The sequence below is a fragment of the Acomys minous genome, assembly GCF_964271855.1.
Source record: "Acomys minous genome assembly, chromosome: 1".
Taxonomy (NCBI): domain Eukaryota; kingdom Metazoa; phylum Chordata; class Mammalia; order Rodentia; family Muridae; genus Acomys; species Acomys minous.
In genome coordinates, this window is record NC_140483.1 from 29,302,781 (window position 1) to 29,322,043 (window position 19,263).

Genomic DNA, 19,263 nt, shown 5'->3' on the forward strand with positions numbered 1-19,263 from the left:
GGTAAACATTTTATGTTCCACATGGGTGCGATCATGCTGTTCTGTGTCTGTTTAACTCATGTATCCCAGCGATATTCAAGTCTTTCCATGTAAATACAAGCAACAGAGTTTTGTTTTCAATACATCTGAATAGCATGTGTGTTACTCGTCAGTTGATGGGTAGTTAGGCTCTCTCCATTGGTTATTATCAGGCAATGCAGATGCCTTAACACACTAACTTCATTTCTTTGGGTATGTCTTGGTAGTGAGACTGTAGGAAACATGGTAAATCTATTTTAGGGGTTTTGAGGCTGTTATTGATGGGCAAATTTATTTGAAAATGGGCAGGAGGAATGATAACAGAGACAGTGCCACAAACAAACAAACAAGTTTTGTCATCTTATCCCTGCAGCCTTTCCTCTGTCTTAGTTTCCAATACATTTGACTAAACCTCATCAAAAAGGAGTCTAGGGTACACTGGCCATGGCACTGTCATATTGGCCACGAGAAGAGATGAGCTAAAGAGACCAAGGTGAGTTTCAAGTACAAAATCACCAGCGCAGAAAGTAAGAATCAATCTGAAAATTTAAAGTAAACATATTACCACAATTTTCTGATTAAAACAAGATTTTAGGCTATGTATCTGTATATACAAATGGGTTGCCTTATGTGTATATATGTAACACATGTGAGCCTGGTGCTCTTGGTGGTCAAAAAAGGGCATTAAATTCCCAGGAACTGGAGTTATAGTCAGTTAGCTACTATGAGGTGCTAGGAATTGAACTCTAGTCCTGGGCAAGAGTGGCCAGTGCTCTTAACCACTGAACCATCTCTCTGGTTCTTTCTTTGCTAATAGATATCCATTAGCAATTCGAATAGAGTCAATTTGTTTCCTATTTGTCATTTATGTAAAACTAAGAGCTAATCACAAACATTAACTATTGTATTTTACTTTTGAAATAAAAAACAATATTCATCTGGCAAAATGTTAATAGTCTTTGAAAGTGATCTTTATTCCCTGTTGTATCTACAATAAAACCAGTACTTAGAAATAAACAATAAGTCCAAATGCTATGCTTTTGCTGGTATTACTGATATTGTCACATTGATTAAAAGTGATAGCAATTTATATACTCATCCAGGCAGTGAATTCCATACACAGATTGTCTGGATAGATGAAATGATACATGAAAAATAGAAACCTTATACTGAGAACACTTGGTACAGGCCAGATTCTTTTGCTAAGTGACTCAAGCAACAGCATTTTGAAAGAGGTACTGTAATTAGTCCCGCTTTACAAATGTAAAATACGAGGCCTAGAGTATTGAGATAACCTGCCTTGGGCTATAGTGGGCGAGGGCTAGGCAGAACTGCAGCCTTCTTGGAGTATAGGGAAACAAACAGGGTACACAGACATTTTCCAGGCCACTGCACAGTACAGTCTATTTTGAAGACCATAGTAAATGACCCCCAGGTGACAACTTTCACCTCTAAGATTTTGTGAATGAATTGAATTGTTGACTAAGTAATGTTAGTCTGGTAAGTACATTAAATCATATTGTATTCTTAATTATTTGCTTTCTGATATCTTTATACTTGAGAGATTATTATATTCTGGTTTCTCTTTAGATTATATAAAAATTTCACCTTTTACTTGAGAGAGTATTGGGGAAGCAGCTTAAAAATAATATACATGGAGAAGTTTTACTGGCTACAGATTTGGGTAGTTCAACTTGTTTTTCTAAAAATTCAACAAACTACTAAGCGATAGGCACTGTGGACAGATTCTATGTAATTTACCCAAAGTACAAAATATAACCTTGAACCTGTTTAAAATGTATATGACTTCAAGAGGAAACTGTTTAGTTCTCTATCAGCTTTCTTTTCTGTGCTGAATTAAACTCATTTGCAAGAAGATAGTATATTCGATGGGACAGTCACTTTATAAGGTCTAATTACATGTCATTAAAGAGAAAAGGGGAACTTGGCTTTTATTTTTTACCCAAAAGACGAGTTAGTTACAAGTCATCCACAGTTCAATAATACACCTTATAACACTAGAAATCCTATCAATCTCACATGAGATGCCAGAACTAAGTGTTTCTGAATATTTATTTTTTATTTATTTTATAAATGAGTGGCATCCCTAAGTAGCTTATTTCACTTGGCAAAAAAGATAAAATTAACTTTTGGTTTTGTCTAGAAAAAGTACAAATTTTCTGAACAAAAGGATATTCAAGGGAAATGCAAGATCTAGTTGTGTTATTACAATTTAACACATATGTTGAGTTGTTGGTATAAAAATAGTAATTAAAAGTCAGCCATTGCCCAGAGCATGTAAAGCCATGGGCTGAACCATACCACTAATATTAGAGCTTGCTTCCAATAGTACTTGAGAAATGTTACAAATATTGGTGAAAGATATACCCCCTAATGTATTCATAAAGTGTATTTACCCTAGTTATGCTGAATAAAGAAAAAATTCCCACTTACTCAGTTATTATACCATTTTGTAAGATTTTATTATCCTAACTCCTTAAAAAACACACACACATATCTGGGATGGCAAGATGGCTCAATAAGTAAAGGTACTTTCACTAATGCTTGATGACCCAAGTACAATCACCAGACCCACATAGTGAAAGAAATGACTACTGTAAGTTGTCCTCTGACCTCCCTATGTATGCTGTGCTGTGTGTACATGTGTACATGTGTACACACACACACACACACACACACACACACACACACACTTAAAGTTAAAAAACTAAAAATATGTAATAAATGTGTAAGTAGATGGCTCATCACAATGATCTCCAAAGCTTCAACTCCCTTTTTACCCTATGTATTCTCAATGGTATTTGTGTGTGTGTGTGTGTGTGTGTTTCTGTGTATCTTCATGTGCACATGTGTGAGTGCATGTGCATGAATGTGCATGCACGTGCATGCAGAGTGTCAGCCTTGAGTGTTGGTCCTCACACTGTCTACCTTGGTTTTGGAGACATGGTCACTCACTGGCCTAGAACTCAATCAACAGTCTAGGCTGGCAAGCCAGTGAGGCGCAGGGACTCTGCTGTCCCTGCCTACCCAGTGCTGGGACTATAGGTGTCACCGCTGAAGTCAGGTCTTCACGCCATCTGAGTCATCTCCCCATCCTTCCTCTCCACAATACAACAATTAACAAACTTGCATGTAAAATATGAGTCTTTAAAAAGAAGACTTTGATAAGAGCCCAAATAGAAACCAAAATATCCATGAGTATCTATGGCTGACTTTTGAAACTCTTTTAATAAAACTTTTTTTTCTGGGCAGTGGTGGTACATGCCTTTAATCCCAGCACTCGGGAGGCAGAAGCAGGTGGACTGCTGTGAGTTCAAGGCCAGCCCAGTCTACAAAGTTAGTCTAGGATGGCCAAGGCTATACAGAAAAACCCTGTTTTGAAAAACCAAAAAAAAAAAAAAGAAAAGAGTAGTGAGTACAAACTCTAGCACCAAATATGACAAAGTCACACCATGAATTCCTTTAAAATCTTGGCATTTAAAAAAAATGATTTATTTATTATATATACAGTGCTGTGCCTACATGTACACCTGTAGGCCAGAAAAGGGCATTAGATTTCATTATAGCTGGTTGTGAGCCACCATGTGGTTGCTGGGAATTGAACTTAGCACCTTTGGGAAAACAACCGGTGCTCTTAACCTCTGAGCCATCTCTCTAGACCTGGCATTTTTATTTATTTATTTATTTTTTATTATCAGTTTAGGACTGAATTGTCCTCTAGGCTTCATGTGTCACAACATTATGAAGCTAATATATATAGCAGCAATGACAGAACGTACTGCCGTTTTCATTTAAAAAAAGTTTTGGGATGGTGAGATGGCTGGGTGGCTCAGTGGCTCGGTGGCTAAAAGGTACTTGTAGATAAACTGAATGACCAGAATTTAATGTCTGGAATCTACACAATTGAAAGCGTCAGCAAGCTATTTGCTGACCTCGACCTCTGCATGTGCACTGTGATAAGTGCATGCTACACAGATGTGTATACAAAATAAATAAAATTAAAAGCTTAATGTGATTTCAAGTATGTATTTGTAGTAAGTAAAATGGCCTTTGAGTTTCAGTACTGCACTAAAGTCAAGTCTAATGTCTACAACTGGCATAGTGACTAACATGTGTATTACTGCTGAAAGGGTCACAACAAAAATAGTTTGGGGGAAAAACAAAATTAGAAGGTAAGAGGAGGGAGGTCACTTGATATAGTCACTTAGTCACTTAGGAAACAAAAAATTACATCCTACGAAAGCCTCAGCAATATTTACAGACTCCTGCTGTAAAACCACACTGCCACGCTCAGCAGCGTTGGTGTGAGAGGCGGCCTGAGAATGGAGAGTTATGTTTCTCTGTTATAACAGATCTGAATTAAGACAGTAAGAAATATCAATCAAGTTCTTAAAAGATTCTCCTTTTAAAATCTAGAGTTCCTTGGTAATAAACATTAGCTAGAAAAAAGTGAGGGTTGTTTTGCTACAGATTCTGATGACCTAATTTCTGTGTCTGGGAAGTTTTATCTGAGTTGCTGAAAATATAAGATTTAATTACATTTGTTAAGAGTGTACCTAGAAAGCTAAGCAGTGGCCCTGGAGTGCTCAAGACAAAGTTTTAAAGAATTAAATTCAAAGTGTATCAATTACCATCCATTAACTAAAGAATTGACAATCTTTTTTTCCCTAAAGATTTTATTTTATTTTTTGGCATATACATTTATATTATTACACATAAATAAAAAATTACATACCTCAAGAAGAACCACAAAACAGTCAGGGATTATATGAATGTTACATTCATGGTGTTTTGGCTAACTGTATTTGGCAACCTTGCAGAAAATATCTTTCCTATCTTGGTGATTCTAAAATTCTGAATGAGAATCAATATCATATCGCATCTCTGTCAACTTAAAACAACTATTCGTTGTTTAGGGGTTAAGATGTCTTTAGGTCTAGATAGATGTTTTAAGACGTGACAATCTTAAAGACACAGGAAGCCCTTCACCCTAGTAGCCCCACACAACAGACACTGCACCCCAGCCCAGCCCCCTGTCCCTACAAACACACCACCATTCCCCTCTTCACACGGCCACTGAAAAGAAATGAAATGCCTTATATTCCAAACATTCTGTAAGCCCTAGCCAACCCCACAGCAATCCCCAAGAATATACTGTAATCACCAGCAAAATCATTTTCCCCCTGTGTCTTAGAGTCTGAGTTAATAATGTGATATGGTATAATACAAGGAACATTCAGTTAGCAGGCAAGTGACCTAGCTCTCACTTATACTTCTGCGCTAATTGAAGTATACATCCTGCTAACAGATACTCTAATTATTTTTAGTCTCAGGATCTTTTACTTGCCAAAAAAAAATTAAGGTTACTTAAGCTCTAAAATTCTGTAAATAAAGAACTACAATAAATATCTTTTACTTCATAAAGGTGTTAAAGAATTATCAAAATAACTGAGAGTACTGGTAGTACATAGCCTAGCAGCCCCAAAGAGTAGAGTCAAACATGAATAAATCAGCGTACTAGCATCGATTCCTCAGAGCACGCTTCTGGGACTCCTAACACCTTTCACATGCCCACTCTCCATCCCACACCAGGAAGCAGCTACGAGAAATTAAGCAGTTGTCCAGCTAGGTCATATCCAGCTCCATCAAGCCTTTGTAGGAACGCTCCAGGGAGACACTTCTCCTCACTGCTGAAACACTCTTTCATGAGGCGTGTATTCCTGGGTTCTGTCTTTAAGTTTTGGCTCTACCCTGAATTTAAAGGAAAACATGTTTTGCCTTTATTTTCCTCTCATCTCAGCTTCTGACATTATGATCTTACGCACTCAGGTTCCATAAACTCTGATGTGTCACGAAAGGCTTATGGTTTGATTTTACATGGAATGTGCCATCCTTTTTGAAGTTCTACATCATTTTGTTTACTATTTAACTATTGAAACATTCTGAGGCTTACCCAGCCTATTATCAGAGTCTGGGCATTATCAGGGAAACTTGTGTCACTGGCTTCCGTCACACCTTGTATCTGATTAACACACTCTAGGATAACACAGAGCTACATAGCTCTGCTTTGTGTCCTGGAGCAATTGATGGGAAACAGATTTTTCTCCTTCTTTAATCTGGCAGCCCCATAATTGAGACTGTAATATGGTTTATTTAATACAATTTTTATACTAAATTAAAACAAGTCTAGAATAGTCCAGTTTTTTTTAAGGCTAAGTAGCTCCAAAAGGAGGCTTTTTATAGCTTAAAAATATTCTCTCAATAATATACATACACTTACATTTATAATAAACATACATTTAATAAAGTTGTTGGCTTTTATATATATACACTACCTCGTCCTCAACACTAGGTCCCTAGTGTGGACCTTTACATAGTCTCAACTAAGGCAAATTTTAAAGCAGACCTTTAGGTATGATTATCTCCTCAGACAAACTTTTTTTTAAGGTACGAGGAGACTAACCTGTACAACAACATTGCAAATATTCCACATTAAATAAAATTTATTTAAGGAAGAAACCACGAATTTTCTTTTTTTTATGCTTTGTTTGGCTTTCAAGTCCAACTGTGGTCAATTAAATGAAAATTAAGACGTGTAAGAATCAGGGAAGGAATATATAAACATATTTATGTATATGTATTTTCTTTTGTTTATTTAATTTCTAACAAGCTGGAAAAATGTTCCAAATTCTTTTTTTTTTTTTTTAAATTAATTTATTCATATTACATCTTGATTGTTAGCCCTTCCCCTGTTTCCTCCCATTCCTCCCTCCCTCCCACTTCCCCCCTTCTGCCCTCCCCTATGTCTGTGATTGAGGGAGACTTCTTCCCCCTATGTATGCTCTAAGATTATTGAGTCTCTTCTTGGTAACTTGCTATCCTTCTTCTGAGTGCCACCAGGCCTCCCCATCCAGGGGACATGGTCAGAAAAGGGGCACCAGAGTTCACGTGAGAATCAGATCTCACTCTCCACTCAACAGTGGAGAATATCGTGTTCGTCGGCTAGGTCTTGGTAGGGGTTCGAAGTTTACTGCCTATTTCTCCTTGGCTGGTGCCTTAGTTTGAGGAGGACCCCAGGACCCAGATCTGCCTGTCATAAAGTTCTTCTTGTAGGTTTCCAGGACCCTGTGGGTCCTGTTATTTCCCCATTCTTCCATGCTACTCTCGCCTAAAGTCTCAATAGGATGTCCTCTCCTCTGACCCACTTTCTTGGTAAGTAAGGTTTTTCATGGGACGTATCCCTTGGACTAGTGTTTTGATATAAGTGAGTATATACCGTTTGTCTCTTTTTGCTTCTGGGTGAACTCACTCATTATGATAATTTCTAGGTCAATCCATTCTTATGTTATAAAAAAATGAACTATAAAAGAGGGCCAATCAAACTTGGCATTAAGTATAATTTCATTGCACAGAATTAAGAAAAATCTAAGAATGTAATTACACTGCTAAATTAAAAATTACAGTGCCTGTAAACAGGAACCAGCTCTAGCTGTTTGGCAAGATGAATTTACAAGTTCTATCAACAATCCATTTGAAAAATCCCTGCTCTGTGTCTACACCCAAGTTACCTGCCAATTATAAGTGAGAGCAAGGCTGGAGAGATGCCTCGGTGGCTAAAAGGCTCACTCCTCTAGTGTGAGAACCCAATCTCAGATTCCTAGAACCAAGATAAAGCTGGCTGCTACCTAGCGCCTCTACAATCCAAGTGCTCCATAGCAGAATGGCAGGCAGACACAGGACAATAAGCAGAAGCTCATGCGCTAACCAGACTCAGTGAACAAGAGTACCCTGTCTCAAATAAGGGGAAGAGTGAGGACCAACAACATAGGTTACATTCTAATCAACACAGGACCCCCACTCACACACACACACACACACACACACACACACACACACACACACACATACACACACACACAGACAGACAGACAGACAGACAGACAGACAGACAGAGCAGGGGAGGTAAAAGAGAGAGATTTTTAAAAGGTGTCTACCCATTTTATTCAATTCTTAAGCATTATCTGCTTTTTAAAAGACTGCTTTCTAATCCTAACACAACAAATTTTTCTTTGTAATTTCAAGTAATGTCAGATACATTTTGAAGTGTTCTCCTTGGCAGCAAGATTATTAAACAAACCAGCCTTTCTGCCAGACAGAGGCTTTCTTGGAAATCTTTGTTAGGAAGGTTAACAATTAATGTAGAGAGACTACATTTATACCTTCATTAGTTTATCTCATTTAAATAGATCTGCCCTATTTAATATAAAACTGTCTTTACTTATAAGATAATAACTTACTTTTCTAAGTTATTACTTTGATTATTAGAACACATTTATTCTGTCCGTGAACATCATTAATTATTGAAAAAGGAAGAACTACCATTCAAAAATCTCAGTGACCCAAATGGGTTAGCATGAAACCACAGCCACACTGGGACACTGGTGGTTAGAAAGACATTGGATTGTAGTAGAGAGCCTAGTTACACCACGTTCTCTTGTAAGTTCTAAGTAACTGGCATGGAACATCTTCTGAGGCCATGTCACACTCTTGTTCTGGGATGACTAGCACATTTGGTAGACTCTAGGTCCCAAGGTTCTCCACAGTGATATGCAAGGGCTTTGTTACATATGCTTACTAGTCATCTTAGTGTCACGCACACACACTATGTGCACAGTAAACACACTTTAAATGTATGACAACCCATCATATCTGAAGAGGAATTTGTTTGCCAGTTTGAGAGTAATTTTTAAGGTTCTCAAACACTTCCCTCAGAGTTTAGGAGATGCGAAGGGCAAGAGTGTAACTGGGTTTCAGAAGCTCTGTAGACAGATGTGTACGTTCTCCTCCTTTCATGATTCCCACGGCCCAGGGAAAAGGCAATGTTCCACGGCCTCAGTCTTGAGGTCTGACTAGCTGTGTTCTCTCACAGGGGCTCCCTGCTCATTCCTGCACTGGCACCAGCTCAGGTCTAAGCTACAAGCAACCCCCTTGCACAGCCACAACTTACTGGTACCACCACTGAGGCTGCAGCATGTGATACATGCAACCTCTTTGGTTCACAAAGAGGCATCACACATCAGTTTCAATTCATGAGTTAAGGCCTCTGGCCCAACTACAGTGACCAAATCATCACGATAACAGTATTTGCAAAATGTGGGGGCCAAATCCATTACTGAAGATAGTGTATTTTCCTAAGGCATTCGTGTTTAGCTTTTGTTACTGTTGTTCCACAGTTTGTGTCATCAGTGGCACATCTAAGTTTTTAAAGTACAAATGACCTTTAGCTATCAAGGTCTTATCTATCTTGTTAATTTTTTAATTATAACAGTTGTTGTAGGAAATCAAAATATAGGAGTGAAAAGCATCTTAAAATGCCATCCACTCCTGTCACAGGTGGGTTTCTAAAAAAAGTCCTTATAGAATTAACTACTTAGCCATTATCATTTAGCATTCCCAGAGATTTTATTGTCCCTTGATATCTTTATTTAGTGCTTTACCACTTTGCTGTTCACAATCAATGTTTCTCCTGCTTCAAATATGTCAAGCACCTTTTATTTCTTAAGTAGATTTAAGACGGACAATTTGTATCTTCTACTGTGATCATAGTGTCTGGCCTCAAAGAACCGAAGACTAGCAGCCTTTGTGCAGGTAAAAGAATGCATTACAATGGGTTGCTGCAGATTACTAGGGAAGAGGGGCAGGATGAGTGTGTTTTCAGGATACAACAGCATAATTGTACATATGTACTCAGGCACGCAAGACCTGGACAAGTTCAAGTCAGACAAAGGCCCAGCATGGGAGTGTGTGGGGGCACAAAATCCCATGCCTCGTTATTGGTAAAGGATAGCTCCTGAGAGAAGGAATTTTATTTATTTAAGGTTGTGGCCTCTGGTAGGTCTAAATTTTTTTTCAAGACAGGATTTTCTCTGTGTAGCCCCGGGTGTCCTGGAAATCACTTTATAGACTAGGCTGGCCTCAAACTCACAGAGATCCACCTGCCTCTGCCTTCTGAGTGCTGGGACTAAAGGTGTGTGCCACCACAGAACAGTAATTTGATTGATAAGCTTAAATAAAAAGCAAATGGGAATACAAAGGTGGATTGGTATGAAATAGGGAGGTGGATCTGGGTGGAGATGGAGAAGTGGGTCAAATGTGAATATGTTCAAAACACAATACATAAAATTCTCAAATAATAAGAATTAAAAGAAGATGCTTTGTTCCTCAAATTTCCCCTAAATGAGGGTATTTGGAAAACTGGGAGTATAATTTTGGTTTGAGATTAACTTAAAAATTCAGTTTCTCTCCCCTCTCTCTCCTCTTTCTTCCCTCCTCTCTCTCTCCCTCCTCTCTCTCCTTTCTCCTCCCCTCTCCCCTCTCCCCTCTGTAGCCCTGGCTGTCCTGGACTCACTTTGTAGACAAGGCTGGCCTTGAACTCACAGGAATCAGCCTGCCTCTGCCTCCTTGCTGAGTGCTGTGATTAAAGGCGTGTACCACTGTGCCTGGCTAAAAATTGAGTTTAAATCAAAATGAGTTACTATAAAATCAGAACATGAATCATTTAACTAACAAGGTATTTTCCCAGTAGAAAAGGCACTTTCTTTTTTAATATTTAAAGGTCCTTTAAAAAAGTTTTTCAATTAATTGTCTTATTTTGTAAATTATCATAGCATGAAAAATTTTAAAAATTCTAAATCCATCCAGTCTGTGGGGCAACTTCAAACATAAACAATGAATAGCAATATAGTTCTTCTAAGTACATATTCAAATAACATTGATTAATTCAAAACAATAAGCAGGCTATCTTCTCATCTCACTTAAAATCAAAATGAAAGAAAATACTCAGATATTGAGTTGCCTTAAAAAAGAGAAATATTGGTCCAATAATTTATATATAAATTCCTCAGCTAGTTTGAGTATTCATTCAAGTTAAGTATAAAACCCATGACCATCATATGTTAAATGCAACATGAGCATGGTCTCTAGCCCTTACAGCAAGTCTCTAAGGGTCAAAAATGCCACTGTAAACTGGGTGGTCACAGTCTTAAATGGGTTACTGAGAAGATTAGCATATCTGTTTTAAAAAATTAGTTGAATTATAGGTGTGGTAGAGCAACTTCCCACTTCCTTAAAGATAAAGATTGAGATATGATCAGAGCTTCTACCTGAGCGAGGAGAATCATGTTTTTAGTCTGCTATAATTCTTTACTGTCTAGCTAAAGTTGGACCTACATTTTAATAACAGAAATGTAAAACAACTATGTTTTGAGTAGATCAGACTTGTTTCCATACCCTGGTGCCTTTCCACTGGCTTTGCTGGATTTCATTCCTAAGAAACACAACCTGGATCTGAGCCAGTTGAACAGCACTGCTAGCTTCTAAATTACATGAATCACTCACACGTGAATATCTTTAAATAGTTTAATAAGTCTATCTTAAAAGTAAGTTATTCAAATGAACATTTTTCAGTGTGAACAGACTACTACCATATGGCATCATATCAAATACTGATTTCATAATCCAATACAGAGATGCACAGAGAGATCAAGTGAACTAAATCTTTCAATACTTGTTTGGAGTTTCCCTTTTTACTAACTTGAAAGTGGCACTGTAGGGAGCCACATAAACACGGCAAGCTATTATATCACAGATTAGTTTTACTGATTCTTCTTTGACATTTTCATGACAAGAAAGCTCTTGTTATCTAACACTGCTTTCTCTGCGGCTTTACAGCTTAATGCTGACTACAGGCTGTAAGTCTCCACAGGGAGGAGGGGTCGGCGAAGAGATGCCTGTTTTTTTTTTTTTAAATGAGTATTATTTTAATACAGTAGTAGAAGCAGAAGTCAAAATTAACATAAAGGATGCTGGAGGATGTTGAAAGGATGCTAGAGGAAGTGAGGGAATAAGGTAAAATATAGATCTTAAGATAAATCAGTAAAAACTTGTGGCTGCAGAGAAGAAGGGAGGCTGCAGTGTCTGGAGAGCAGCGTGCGTGAGGTGGAGGCCACTCCAAGTAAAAGGCCAGGAAGGTGAACGCAGATTGTGTATTTACCTGGAATAAAATATCTTATCCTGTTACACATTCATGTTTTGTACCAGTGACTTTTACATTAAGGCTACCTTTACAGCTATAACTAATTTATATTGAAATAAAACACCTATTATGCCAATCTAAACACATCTTCCTTTTCTCAATAGGGGGCAACAACACTGACAGCTTACTGCTTTCCTCACTGACGGAAGAGAATCACACATGTCCCTTATTCTTACAGTAAGTATTTTATATGCAATGATACTGTCATATATTTGAAAATGGTATATATGCCAGTAAGTATATTAAATATTTTATGTTTATAAGCTCCATGGCCATTCCTATCAAGCTATGATATATTGGTAAAGATTCCATATTTGTATAAATGTATATATGTATATATATTCTCTATTCTGACTTAAACAGGATACACACAACATTGGTAGGTAAAGAGAGAGATTTCTCTCTCTTTTTCTCCCTCTCTCTCTCTTTTTGGTTTTCCAAGACGGGGTATCTCTGTGTAGCCCTGGATGTCCTGGACTCACTTTGTAGTGATCCGCCTGCCTCTGCCTCCCGAGTGCTGGGATTAAAGGCGTGCACCATCACGCCCAGCTGAGAGAGATTTTTTAAAAGGTGACTACCCATTTTATCTTAATCATTCCTTTTTCTTTGCTTTTTAAAAGAGTGATTTCTAATCCTAACCCAATAAATTTTTCTTTGTAACTTCAAATATTGTCAGATACATTTTAAACTAAAACAGCATTGTATTGACTTAATTAAAAACCACTGTGAGGTACTTAGTCCAGGCTAAAAAGCAGCTGACATGAAATAAGATGAATTTCTAAAATAAAATCGGGGAAATTAACAAGAAAGTTTCTGCTGTTAATTTTCTATTTTACAATAAAATCACTAACAGAAATGTCAACTCAATTTATTTTTAATAAACTAGGTAACTGGTTTTTAAAAATGTTTATTGATTTGTTTGATTGATAAGCTCCCCAAAGCAACGAATAGCCTACAATCAAAAAATTTAAAACATGGCAGAAATGAAATTCAAAGAAGGCAGCAAGCATGCTGTATCATCAGATACAGCAACAGTTAAAAATCATTCAGAACCATGGCACACCCTAATGGCTCACATCTATGAAGAACTATATGGTGGCATCCTAACTTTTTGGGAGAAATCTTTAAAATCAGCTAGTTTCTAATCCAAGATGTAGCCCATCCCTTTAGTCATGTATACTTTAAAACACCCCAGAATCAAACATAACATGAAAACTTTTGTATTTCCAATTATTCCTAAGTCTCTCTATATAACAAAAATTATCAAATAACTAATAAAAATACTTTAAATAAAGTCTGATCTCTTTTCACAGACACTGGCTTCCACCTCCCTTCTTCTATATATGCTTCTGAAAAGAACGGATTCTAGGATGACACAGAGATCAGACTGAACTGTAGCTATGTACAATTTCTTAAAGAGCCTATGGGAAAAAGCTGAAAGCCAAAATACCCTGGATCACAGAAATTTCTAGATCTTAACAGAATACCAAGTTGTGTTAACATCAATAATTCAATGGTAGGTTGAACTTTTTCACAAAATAAAATCAGTATAGTTTTTGTAGAGAGAATACTTACTGCGATAATGTCTAATGTGTTATCACAGACTTTCCGGATTTCATTATTTTTATCATGCATCAGGTCTATGAGATATGCTGGAGCCTCTGGATAAGAGTGGTTAAAGACACAAGATGATTTGGGATTGTAGCTCTTCCATCGTTTAGAAATTATACATCATTATGGCAGCAAACACCACACACACACACACCCCATTGGGTAAACTTATTTCATATGAAAATGAATAAGAACAAATAATGAATCAGTCAAATCTCATATAATTGCTATAGTAAGAAGAAAAACTGGAGTCATGATATGTCATTTCAATATAAAAGTCATTTTAAAATAGAAATTTTTAAAGAAATAATGAAACATGTGACAAATATAAGCTATAATTAGATAACCCAGAGAAACAAAACGGTTCAACCAAGAACGTGAAAGTGAAAACTGAACATAAAGTAGACACAACAGACTCCTAAGACAAGTACAAGGCAGGGAGTAGGACAACTTCTGAACACGGGGTCTCTCATTAGCCAGGAGCTCAGCAGGTAGGCGGGGCTGCCTAGCCAGTGAGTCCCAGGGCCTTACCTCCTGCCCGGCACTGAGGTTACTCACTCACACCATCATACCCACTGCCTGATGAGGGCTCTAGGAAACGAACTTAGGCCCTCAAGCTTGCAAGACCAGCACTTGAATGTGAGCTGTCTTCCTGGCCCCCTTGCCTAGCCTTACTGTGTATTACATTTTCTAACCTTTTCTGTTTACATATAATATTACTACATATAAAAATACCTCATTATGAGTGGATGCCATTTCAAAAGAATAACAAAACAGGATTCAAGCAAATGTAGAAGCAAGGAAACTGAACACTATGTAAATTTTAGGTAAGTACTGGTTTTTAAAGGGCACTAATTAAAATGTCAAGTTGTATGGAGATCAGTATTTTGTAATACACACACATTGAAGGGCGATACTCTGGACATCTACACAGTGCTGCTTCTAGAGGCACTGAGTTACTAGCCACAATCTGCAGCGCCAGGTGTGGGATGCCTCCTGATTTATTATTGGTCAGAGAGAGAGAGACCACAGAGGCTTCCAAAACAATGCATGCTTTTGTTATTACTGCTAGTTGTCCACAAGAACCACATGATAGCACCTTACTACTGAAGAAAAGACACACTTTGGCTTCAGGACATAGAGAAATGAAGTGGCAAGTGAGCTGGGAATCACCTTCTTGCTGGCTAGCCCTCTAAGCGCCAGAAGGTTTTATGATAGCTGCTGGAAGAGAGAACGCAGCGGTGGGCTAAACCCCGTGAGCTACAATACCACCCTGCCAGGCAGGCGTGCTCACCTGGGCAGCCGTGGTGGGACTGCTACAGCGGAGCCAGCTGCTGTCTCTTGGACTGCAACTCAGTCAGAACCCATGCTTTGGAGGGTTACAGGCCTGATGGAAAACCAACTACTGTTGTTTAGCTAAGTTTCTATAGCATCAGACTGCCTTCTAAGTATCTGTGTCATACACATAGAGAAATGCTATTCTCAGTTCCTATTCGTGCACTTCTTTAGTACTAATAAAAAAAATCCTTAAAGTGAAATGGGCTGCCTTTCAAACAAGTCCCCTAGTAACACAACACTGTCATTCTGTTTATGCAATGAGTTTTCACCAAGAAGATTTCACATGGGCTAGAGAGACACCTCAGTCTTGAAAGGCTAAGGCTCATTACCAAAACCTCAAGATTTTTTTTAAAATGCTGTCTGTGTCCTGAAAATTTGAGTGAGGTTGATTTCAAAATTAATGCACTAGTTAATCTGGTGGAGGAGATTTCAAGACAGCATAGTATTCAGGCTGAGAAAATTCTTTCCGCTTGCTTCTTTTTAGTTTTTTTTTTTTTTAAACAAAAAGAAAAGATGTGAGAACCATGTGCTTGACCAGACAGGGAGTAGGAGTGCAGTGAAAGCTTAAGGTAAATAGGCTGTAGGTGCTAACGAGATTAATACCATTAAAGAACGTGAAGTAGTTTTTAGCCAGACAACAAACACTAGGAAAGGAGCTTGTGGAGAGTGCACCAGGGTTCCAGAGAAAGTGGGACAGGCCCCATGCAGACGTACTGGACTTCCTGTAGGAAGCGCCTGCGAAGCTCCTGCATGAAGCTGAGTGTGTGAAGGTGAAATGGAGAGCCCTATGGGGCTGAGATGGCAGGAGTGCTGCAGGCACTACACGCCCCACATATACACATATACACAATCGAACCGCCATTTTCTAGGTTATTCTTAGTGTACGTCAGTTTTGCCTATGGCCTGTTAGCTCAAGTAGAGTTCTACACTGGCGGCATGATGGCATCCATAAATGTTCTGATTCTGGAACGCTGCAAGTCTCAGATTTCTTTTAATCCTATATAATTTCAGGTAACCATCATAGAAAAGAGCTTGGCATCTACTTTCATTTCATTCTCTGCTGTTTTCTACAGTATTTCAACATTTGAATAAAAACACCAAAAATGAATGTTTTTATATTGTAAATTGTCATTATGTATCTTAAACATTGAAAGGATACGTGTTTCCTTGATTATGACATCTCTTGTGGCCTGATGGAAAACCATCTGGTAGAAGACATAAATTATCTGACACACGAATTCATCATCTTCTTGCTGAGCTGAAAGGAAAAAGAAGCTTACATGACAGAATTCTCTATTTACACACTGAAGCGAAAACATCTGGGAAACAATAGAGTGACGATGACAAACAGTCAAATAACAGCACTTGATTTAAATCCTCCCATGTTGATTTCACATGGAAAAAGCATTCTTAAAAGTGACACCTTCTGAAGCCTAATTCTTTATTAGAAACTGGACTATTGGGGTGGAATGTGGCTCAGTGGCAAAGCCCTGGCTTAGTATGCATGACAGCCTGGGTTTGACTCCCAAAAGCACAGGAAAAGGAAGTGGATTATTATAAAAAGATATTTTGTTGAATAATATTCACAAAGTTAAACTTTACATATATTGGCATAAAAGAAGCAATTTAGTTTCAACCCAATTATTATAATACAATGCTATTATAAAAGCTAATTATAAATGTTTTATTTTAATAGTTGTGACTAATAAATGTTTAATGTTATAAATTTTAATTTAGCACAATTACTTATAGAAATCAAATTGAAATGTAATTACTGATATAGTAATTTTGCTACCAACTCTTGGCAACAGTTTAATGACATGTTAGAAACACGTTTCCTGGGTAACAGTGTCTAACTAGCCATGTGAACTAAACTGTGGGCCTCTTAAAGTCTCATCTGTCTCAAGTGATTTCCATCACTAATTTCTTAAATTTCTCAGGCTATCCATCATTTTTTTCTATGCAGGGTTTGCTTTAGGAGGTTCTAAGCATTGAAAATGCACATACTTCTTTTTCTTGCCTATATAGTTCCTAAGCCTGTTATTCATGTCTCTCCCTGTGGTAAGCTCACATTAGAGACTATGTAAACACAGTAAAACTCTGAGCTGGCTGCTAACTCCCCTTAAACATCTCAGCTCTCTCAGTTAAGTTGCAGAACATCTGGGACATGGATCATTTTCTAACTTTCTTCAGCCTCACCAGATCATCATCTTCTGTCCACTACACTGCCTTTATTTTCAACCCCCAACTGCCTAGACTCTTTTAATTAATTCTAACCCAAAAACTTATGGCTGTGAGAATAGTACATGAAAGTAAATGCATACCTACTACACCTTTGTAATGGAATATTTTAAAATATGACTATATTATTAAATGGTCTTTTAATATATTAAATTACAAAGCAATTTTTTAAAAACTCAAAAAAAAAAGAAAATATGTAAAAGACTTACATAGATAAATCATTTTATTGGCTATGTGTGACTTAAATGGCCAATAAACACACACTAGAATTCAATTTCATTAAGTATCGGGAAAACTTGAACGAAAACAAGGAGATACTAGTAGGAAGACTGCAATTAATGGACTGACAATGCCCAGAGTGGAGGTGACAAACAGCAGCACTAACTGCCTTGCACTGTCACTGGACTAAAAATTGGCATGACACTGGGAAGCAGATTGGCACCATTTACTCAAAGCCAAACATGACGCTAACTCTCCAACTCAGCAATTCTGCTCTTCTGCATACATCTAAGAGAAATGTGCACATATGCTAACTGCCAAAGGAAAGGTTTTAGAAACATTATTTATGATAGTTACCATTCCCAATGCTCCACACCACAAAGCTCGTTAATGGTACAAAAGATAGGTGTATATTTATAATACAATTCTATATACAGTGATGAAAAAGCTGTCTACATGTAACATAGATAAAATAGGATAAAATCACCCAGGTTTTACTTACACAGTAAAAAGCCAAGCAAAGCCAACCCTTCTTTGATATAACTCAAGTATAAAAAGGTAGGTATGTTTTCTCTGATATGGATCCTAGCTTCAAGTCTGGGTTTCAACATGTAGCACAAGTAGAGGCTGTGGGGCATGTAAAGGAGAGGAAGCAGTGCATTATGGGAGAAATCAAAGTAGTGAGGTGACACTGGAGTAGAAAGGCTTAAGTAGGGAGGGGCTTGGGGATATGGGGTATGAGTTCAGGGGGAAAGGGGAGCCTAACCCACAGGAAAAGGATATGAAGAGCTACCCACAAACTACTGTTCCACAGAACAACAACAAAGGTGAGCAGAAGAACGGCAGAACACTCGTGCAATGGAAGAAGGCTGAGCACTCAGGGGTGAAGGAGCAGCGGGAAGAGGGCGGGGCATAGGAGAGAGAAGCAGTAATGAGGTTAATCACAACTAAGGATGCATCAAAGAGCTCACTTGAAAATACTACTTAGAAAGGAAAAAGAGAATAAAATTACCATACATGGGTGACAGTCATGTTCCCAGAAGTCAGATTAGTAACTACAAATTGCAGTCCAAGAAGGCCTGGGATACCTCCCTATGAGTTATTGGTCTGAGAAGCCCCAGCAGTCTCTAAATAACACAGGCCATTTCATTGCCTTTTGTTACCTACCATAATTGCATGGAGAGACTCAATTGATAAAGACAGTATACATTTTGACTTCAGGACACTGAGAATTAATCTCAAACTGACTGGGAAACTTCTGTTCTGCTGACTAGCTTTCAGAGTGCCAAAAAGTGCCATGAAGGCTCCTGGGAGAGAAAAGACATCAGTGATCTGACTTAGCACAGACCCTGCACACCACACCCCCAGCCTGCCAGAGAAGATGTGCCTACTGGTACGTAGTGCTAACTTCTATGGGGTAACCAACCACTTTCTTGTTGATTTGAAGACTGTTCCACAAGAAGGAATTTCATGCCTGGAACTATAATTCTGGTTAAAATCAGTTAGGGAGGTCATAGGCCCTAGGGTAGAACCTGCTATTGCTATTCTGCCAACCGGTCATGCTGTGAAATATTCATGCTTATGCCGAAAGACCTGGCTGGTTCTCGGCCTGGGTTTACAGTGAAGAGCAGTGGAGCTGGTCAAAGTCTGAGAAAAAGAGACTAAGTACTTAGCCCTAATTGGAACATTTTTAGTAATTGGACTATTACTACAGCTCAGGT

At 38.0% G+C, this 19,263-nt stretch overlaps 1 protein-coding gene across 5 annotated transcripts in view; it reads right to left on the reverse strand.

The window, feature by feature from the left end:
• Positions 1–19,263, reverse strand: part of KIFAP3 (kinesin associated protein 3) — a 135,359-nt gene that overhangs the window by 35,098 nt on the left and 80,998 nt on the right. For all 5 annotated transcript variants that reach the window (XM_084753797.1, XM_084753798.1, XM_084753799.1 and 2 more), the window contains exons 16-17: positions 16,242–16,340; positions 13,709–13,794 (exon numbers count right to left, since the gene is read on the reverse strand). In XM_084753797.1, coding sequence (XP_084609923.1) covers positions 13,709–13,794; positions 16,242–16,340 — 185 coding nt within the window. The remainder of the gene's footprint in view (positions 1–13,708; positions 13,795–16,241; positions 16,341–19,263) is intronic.